General features: G+C 40.7%; 2 protein-coding genes across 4 annotated transcripts; both read right to left on the bottom strand.

The window, feature by feature from the left end:
* Nucleotides 1-2,078: 2,078 nt before the first annotated feature.
* LOC113825729 (cuticle protein 19-like) lies at nucleotides 2,079-2,908 on the bottom strand. Of its 2 annotated transcripts, none has more exons than XM_070116659.1 (3): nucleotides 2,827-2,908; nucleotides 2,494-2,625; nucleotides 2,079-2,374 (listed from the first exon to the last, which is right to left on the bottom strand). In XM_070116659.1, exons 1-3 carry the CDS (start codon nucleotides 2,830-2,832, stop codon nucleotides 2,096-2,098), a joined length of 417 nt encoding a protein of 138 aa, XP_069972760.1. In that variant the 5' UTR covers nucleotides 2,833-2,908; the 3' UTR covers nucleotides 2,079-2,095. The 2 variants fall into 2 exon arrangements, with proteins under 2 accessions (XP_069972760.1, XP_069972761.1); XM_070116660.1 differs by having other exon boundaries at nucleotides 2,081-2,371.
* A 2,155-nt stretch (nucleotides 2,909-5,063) lies between these two features.
* Nucleotides 5,064-5,928, bottom strand: LOC113808611 (pro-resilin). 2 transcript variants are annotated; one of them, XM_070116696.1, is made up of 3 exons: nucleotides 5,898-5,928; nucleotides 5,601-5,732; nucleotides 5,064-5,410 (listed from the first exon to the last, which is right to left on the bottom strand). In XM_070116696.1, the coding sequence occupies exons 1-3, from the start codon at nucleotides 5,901-5,903 to the stop codon at nucleotides 5,132-5,134; spliced, it is 417 nt and encodes a 138-aa protein (XP_069972797.1). In that variant the 5' UTR covers nucleotides 5,904-5,928; the 3' UTR covers nucleotides 5,064-5,131. The 2 variants fall into 2 exon arrangements, with proteins under 2 accessions (XP_069972797.1, XP_069972798.1); XM_070116697.1 differs by having other exon boundaries at nucleotides 5,064-5,407.
* Between the last annotated feature and the right edge of the window lie 1,572 nt (nucleotides 5,929-7,500).

Genomic DNA, 7,500 nt, shown 5'->3' with positions numbered 1-7,500 from the left:
TTATATATCCGTCCATCGGCTGCAACGTGACGTCACGACCGGTCCGGGAACCGTGAAGGAACTCGCGTGAAACAGTTGCAAGGGGGGTAGGGGTGGGGGGTGAATGGTTGAAGCTGGGTCAAGGTCAAACACCTCAGCTCACACCTGTTAACTTGCCACAACCTGTTATTCGGTCCTTTGCGTTGGACAGCTTCGTGGGACGCGAGCACGAAAACTTTCTCAGCGGACTCAGTCAAACGTTGCTCTGGTTTAAACAGACATTGAACGTCCTAACTCTAAACCCAAGTAAATATTTACACATGTACGTATATTTGTGTGTAAATTAGAGACTAATGACTCTCATCTTGATGGGTCACTTCTTGGACCTACATAATTACACAACAGTCACAAAACATGTAATTGCAACTTGTAATTATACTCCTAAAGAAGAGAATAGATCACACTGTAGAAAAGTGTATCTCAAAAGAGTGATATATTACATTCATTCAACTTTAAATCCTGTTTGGACCGGAATAATGTAAGCAAGAGTGATAGCAGTGATAAAATTCCTGTGCCTCTTGGCCATTTTTTATCACCCATACAGCCTGTTCTAGTACAACTGTTAGAGGATGATTGAGAGAGCTAGGGAGAGAGGGAAAGGGAGAGTGAAGGATAGGTAGACAGATAGAAAAAATGGATTAATCCCTGCAAAGTGTCCCTTCATCTCTTGCTTTGTCGAGACAAAATTGAAACACATAGAACCCATGGATACAAAAGGACAGCTTTTTTCGAGGGTTGATTAAACGTATTGCATAGTGTATAGGACATTTACCTTACCAAACATGGCTGCGGTAGGATTAGAACTTATGTTGACTTTGAATCTGACTCATTTTCTAACTGATTCAACGCTCTTTATCTTTATGTTTGCTCGGGCGGATAATTGAAACTGCCGCCGCCTGTCATTGATTAAAAAAAGTTAACTGCAGACCTTGACCGTTTTATATATATAAGAGTGTCTGTTTTGTAGATACATATATGCATAAATATATGAATATTTAGGTATGTGTATGTATATGTATATATACAAATATATAAATGCATATATATATATATATATATATATATATATATATATATATATATATATATATATATATATATATATATATATATATATATATGCACACACACACACACACACACACAAATATATACAGTATACATACACACATACATGTACATAAATACATTCACATATATATACAAAAAAATATAAACAGACTTCTGGTGAGATAAATAGAAAGGATTAGCCTGGCCTCAGGAAGATGGGTTTTAATCACAAACCAACGTAGCGATTGTAGAGACTTCATAGGCAGTTCCCAATATTCAGGGAAAAGATATATATATATATATATATATATATATATATATATATATATATATATATATATATATACACTCATTTATACAAATCTTTCTAGCGAAAAAGATGTATTTGAGGCGCTTCGCTTATATCATATTCGGACTATATATATAGATATATATAAGTATGTATACGTATTTTTATATATAAACATACATATATGAATATGTGTGCGTGTTTTGAACTATGATTTTTTTTTCTTTTTGTTCATACCTTTTCTACATTTGAAACATACAGTGAACATTACTTATCTGAATCTTCACTTGAGGCTCTTTTCGGTGTTGGAGTATGTAAGACTTGTTGATTGAAGTATACTTTATGCGAAAAGGGATACTTTATACGAATCTAAATTTCGTTACTATATTCTATATACTTTGCCTCAAATGTTACAAGAACTTTACTTCTAAAAAGAGCAGATAGACATCCTCTATAGTTTCGGTTGGTCAGTGCATCAGACTTTCTTCCTAGATTTTATAAATGAATCCCTGCATATATGCACACATATATGTTAGGTGTAAAAATGCTCTTGTATGTATGTGGGATTCTGTTTGTAGACACATCCATATATCCATATGAATAAGCATAACATAACATTAAAGATAGAAAACATGAGGTGAGCAAATAAAAAAAGCTTGTAATCTTTGGTTCACTTAAACAAGTATATTGCACATTCGCTAAATAATCATAGTACATCTATCCGTACACGGGGGCGGGTGTGTAGGTCGGGGCAGGACTGTAGGAGGGGGCGGCGTGGTAGGCTGGGTACTGGGCCTGCCCCTCGTAGCTGACCTCGGCTACGTAGCCTGAGTCGCCGTTGACGTAGTAGGTGACCTTCTGCAGGCGGCCGTCGGGGAGCTGCACGTAGTAGGATCCTTGGGTGTTGTATCCGTCGCGGTCTTCGTTGTGGCCGAAGTGGTTGGCGGAGTAGGAGTCCCTGACGCCCCACTCGAAGTCGTACTTGGCTGGGGCCTGCTGGGGGAGGGGAGTGCTTTGTCAGCCTGGCATAGAAATGCATATACAGCATTTGGGTATTTGGGTTCATTCTGCGACTTTCTGCAAGTAAAAACATGCGCATACAAATAGGAATTGACCTGATAAGAGGGAGCTGGCCTGTAGGAGGGAGCGGGAGCATAGGTTGGAGCAGGGCGGTAGGTGGCAGGGGGACTGTAGCCGTACTGAGGCCTGGCCACGGCGGCAGATGCCACGACGATTAACAGAAGGATCTGTGAATAGAATGTTTTTTTTCCTGTTTTATAATAGGATTGGTATATATAGTATAGTTTATGGTATTGTTCTCACGGCTAATCAAATAAGTATATTCATTTAAAGATATTTTCATCGTTAGGAACATTACTAGCAATTGCTACTGAAGAAACAGAATCACTGTCGGTTATTTAATTGCAAGTTGTAAGCCAAAACTCTACCTTCATGGTGCGTTACGTCCACAGAAGAGACTGTCTCTGCTCTCTCGCCTCGGCTCTTATATATCCGTCCATCGGCTGCAACGTGACGTCACGACCGGTCCGGGAACCGTGAAGGAACTCGCTTGAGGCAGTTGCAAGGGGGGTAGGGGTGGCGGGCGGGGGGGCTGAAGCTGGGTCAAGGTCAAACACCTCAGCTCGCACCTGATAACCTGCCATGACCTGCTCCGCGATCCTTTACGCTGGACGGCTTCGTGGGACAAGAGCACGAAAACGTTCTCAGCGAAATTAGCCAAACGTTGCTCCGGTTTAAACGGACACTGAACCTACCAATGGAAAGAAATATTTAAACATCTACTTATGTTTATGCGTAGTTGAGTTACATGCAATTATGTGAGAGGGAGAGGGATGAAAGACTTTGATTTTGACTTTTACTGAAATAAACGTTTATCAAAAGAAACGTTTACATCTCAAACGTTTACCATCGTCATCTCCATCATAAGAAGTCCCTGGGCTCTAATATGCCACACAACACTCTGGTATGTTAATTGATGTGACTGTCCAGCTCTTAATATAGGAAAATGCAGGTATACAGTCAGGAATATAATCAGTGATTTGCATGTTAGGAATGCGATATAACACGATAAATTCTCACCCTCATCTTGATAAGTCACTTCCTTCATAATCACCCACAGCATACATAAAACATACTTGCGTCATACTATTATGTTTCCGATGGAGAGAGTAGATCACATTGTAAAAGAAAGAAAAAAGAAAGAAAAAAAATTGCTTTCATCTCCAAATAATGTTTAAAAATAACAAGCATGCTCATGCTCATTACAAGCCCATTCAAACCATTACAGTCTCAGCAGGAGTAACAGCCTACATAGCGGTGAACATTCACCATTATTGATTCTATATTCCTGTACCTATTAAATGTTTCGCATACATGTCCTTTTCCGATCATCCATACAGCCTGCTCAGGTTCATCTGTTTGAGAGACAAAAATAGTGAGAAAGCGTTGGAGGGGGAAAGGGGAGAAAAAGAATAAGTAATAGGTAGACAAAGGACAGAGAGAGAGAGAGAGAAACAAAGAAAAAATATCAAGCTCGAGGATTTTTTTTTTATGAATATTCCAAGGCAAAACGGAAACTCACTTAGAAGTTATCCTGGCTTGGATTTAACCCATCTTGCCTGACCAAACGAGGGAGCGATGTCTCCAGTTATTGCAGTAAAAGTTGACAGCTGCCATGGAATGTTTTGCATATGGAGCATGTGCTTTTATGAATATGTGCAGACATTCATACATGTGCGAATCTATAGATCTATAAATGTATAAACTTAATTATATACTTATATATGTGTGTATATATTAACACATGTGTACACACACTAACACACACACATATATGTATATATATTCATATACATACATATATCTATATACTCAAAGTCTTCCTGAATATTCTAACTACAGACTTCTAATGAGAGAAATATAAAGGATTAGTTCAGTCTCGACAAGTCAAAACCTAATTATAAATCAACGAAGCCAGTATTTCCCTCTATTCAAGGAAAAGTTATGAATAATATATATATATATATATATATATATATATATATATATATATATATATTTTTTTTTTTTTTTTTAAGCGTTTGAGATGTATTTGACGCGTCTCAATTAACACCATCGGGCTGTGTCTCTTACGCTGTGAAGATATTTATTCTCATTTATCATTTTTTTCTTTTTGTTACATTCGTCATTGGTATTTGACTCTTCCCCTGAGGTAGTCTTGGGTGTTGGGGTAAGACTGTTGCATTGCTTCAAGTAGGATTTTGTTCGTAGAATGTTCCTTTATGGATACCAGCAAATCTGCATTTCCTGGCTGTATCAGTTAACAAAATTTCACTCCCCAAAAAGGGTCAAGCGGAGAGACGTCCACCGTGGTTGCCGATCACGCAGTTGCAATGAATTTGTATATTTATACAAACATACATACACGCACGCACACACACACACACACACACACACACACACACACACACACACACACACACACACACACACACACACACGCACACACACGCACACACACACTCACTCACATATACATATCAAATGGAAAAGTGGTCTTGCATGTATGTATGTTCGCATTCTCATCCAGATATCCATAGAATTATTCTATATTGAGAATAAGCCAACAAAGAACAGATTAAAGACATAAATGGGATCAAAACGAAATGTTTTTTAATCTTTGATTTTTATAAACACAAATATACTGTACATTCGCTTAAAACTGTTCAAGATTTATCCGTACACGGGGGCGGGTGTGTAGGTCGGGGCAGGACTGTAGGAGGGGGCGGCGTGGTAGGCTGGGTACTGGGCCTGCCCCTCGTAGCTGACCTCGGCTACGTAGCCTGAGTCGCCGTTGACGTAGTAGGTGACCTTCTGCAGGCGGCCGTCGGGGAGCTGCACGTAGTAGGATCCTTGGGTGTTGTATCCGTCGCGGTCTTCGTTGTGGCCGAAGTGGTTGGCGGAGTAGGAGTCCCTGACGCCCCACTCGAAGTCGTACTTGGCTGGGGCCTGCTGGGGGAGGGGAGTGCCTTGAGTCAGTGTATACTAAGGCGATTAACATATTCAAAAAAAATAAAAAAAAAGAAGAAAGAAAGAAAGAGAGAGAAAGAAAGAAAGAAAGAAATAAAAGAGAGAGAGAGAAAGAAAGAAAGAAAAGGTTCAGTCTACGAATGAAAGTTTGCTTATATAACAAAGAACGGACCTGAGAAGAGGGAGCTGGCCTGTAGGAGGGAGCGGGAGCATAGGTTGGAGCAGGGCGGTAGGTGGCAGGGGGACTGTAGCCGTACTGAGGCCTGGCCACGGCGGCAGATGCCACGGCGATTAACAGAAGAACCTGTTGATAAGATTTCATTAAGAAAACTCCTTTTTTCAGTGTTATACAGAGAAACGACCGTGACAAGATACATCAGAATTGGCATCGGTGAACAAACGATTACTATAACACACAAATCTTTGTTCATTGAGCATTCACGCATGAGCTGTATGCATAGCTCCTTACCTTCATGTTGTGTTATGTCCACAAGGAAGAGACTGTCTTGCTCCGCTCACTCGCTCGGCTCTTATATATCCGGCCACACCGACTGCAACGTGACGTCACGACCGGTGCGAGAAGCGTGAAGGAACTCACTTGAACGGGTTGTAGCCGGGGCGGAGTTGGATGGGGTGGTGTGTGTGGAGGGGGTGGGGGGTGGGGAGGAGGGGAGCGGTTGAAGCTGGGTCAAGATCAAACATCTCGTCTCACACCTGTTGGCCTGCCGCAACCTGCTCCACAATCCTTTATGCCGGCTGGTTTCATGGGTACGCGGGCACGGGCACTTTCCCGTCGGAACTAATTACTCTCGTTCTGGTTTCTCAGCGCAACGGCAAGACTTATTTGCTTTTGGAAGTGACGAAGAGAGATTAAAATGTATACGCACAGTTATATTTGATTTGATTTCATGCGTTCAATGTGATGACTATGGGAGCGAAATGATAAAGCTATGATGGGAGCGAGAAAGAGGGAGAGCGAAGGGGAGGGATAGACGGATGAAATAAAGAAAGAGGAAGAAGGCGAAGAAGAGGAGAGAGAAAATAAATTGGAGAAGGAAATAAATGTGCAAGAAAAAACGAAGAAAAGAGGAGAGAGACAAGGAAGAAGACGAAGAAGGATAAGAGAAAGCTGAGGGTGGTTACTGAAAAAGAAGAAATAGAAGGCGGGAAGAAGGAGGGAAGTAAAAGAAGAGAAAGGAAAGGCAGAGGAAGCAGAGAGGACAAAAGGAGACAAAAGAGGAAGAAGAGAGAGAGAAAAAAAAATAAAAATAAAATAAAAGGAAGAAGTAGCAGGAGTAGGAGAGGAAGAAGAGGAAGAACAATAAGTGAAAGACAAAGAGGAGAAAGACGAATACGTAGAAGAAGAGATTTTGGGCACCGCGAGGAGAGCAAGTTTTCACCCATTTGGTGCCTAATATATATCCCAAAGTATATGGTAAAGTCAGAAAGCGTGACGAGAAATTAACCGGGCTAATATTTATGGTATAATAATGATAATAATCTTAATTATGTTTTTCTCTTTCTCATGTTGAACCTTGGAGGAAATTAATTGGTCTCTCCTGCTCTCGTTCCACACATACACACCCACACGCATGTATATATATGTGTGTGTGTGTGTGTGTGTGTGTGTGTGTGTGTGTGTGTGTGCGTGCGTGCGTGTGTGTGTGTGTGTGTGTGTGTGTGTTTGTGTGTGTGTGTGTGTTTGTGTGTGTGTGTGTGTATGTGTATGTCTATATTATTATAAGTTGTATGTATATAGTTATGCTGTTATCCATCTATCTCTATATTGTGCATATTTCACCAACCATCAAGTTTGTAGCTAATCAAACTCATCTGGGTTCCTTCCCCCGATGACTTCTTCATGACAATCTGACCATCGAACCGTGAGAAAATCGGAAAATCGGCTCCCAGCATGTTCCTGCGTCTATGACAAGAAGATCTGGCAAAAAAAAAAGAAGAAAAAAAAAAAAAAAGACGAAGAAAAACGAATACTCCACTGCATCTTGGAGGTCAAAGCCCGACATTCTTCGCAGATGCTCCACTGACCTCTCGTGACCCCTGCTAAGCCCTGA

This window comes from Penaeus vannamei, chromosome 39, assembly GCF_042767895.1.
Source record: "Penaeus vannamei isolate JL-2024 chromosome 39, ASM4276789v1, whole genome shotgun sequence".
NCBI lineage: Eukaryota > Metazoa > Arthropoda > Malacostraca > Decapoda > Penaeidae > Penaeus > Penaeus vannamei.
Note: the sequence above shows the minus strand (reverse complement) of the source record. Positions and strands in the feature narration are given on the sequence as shown.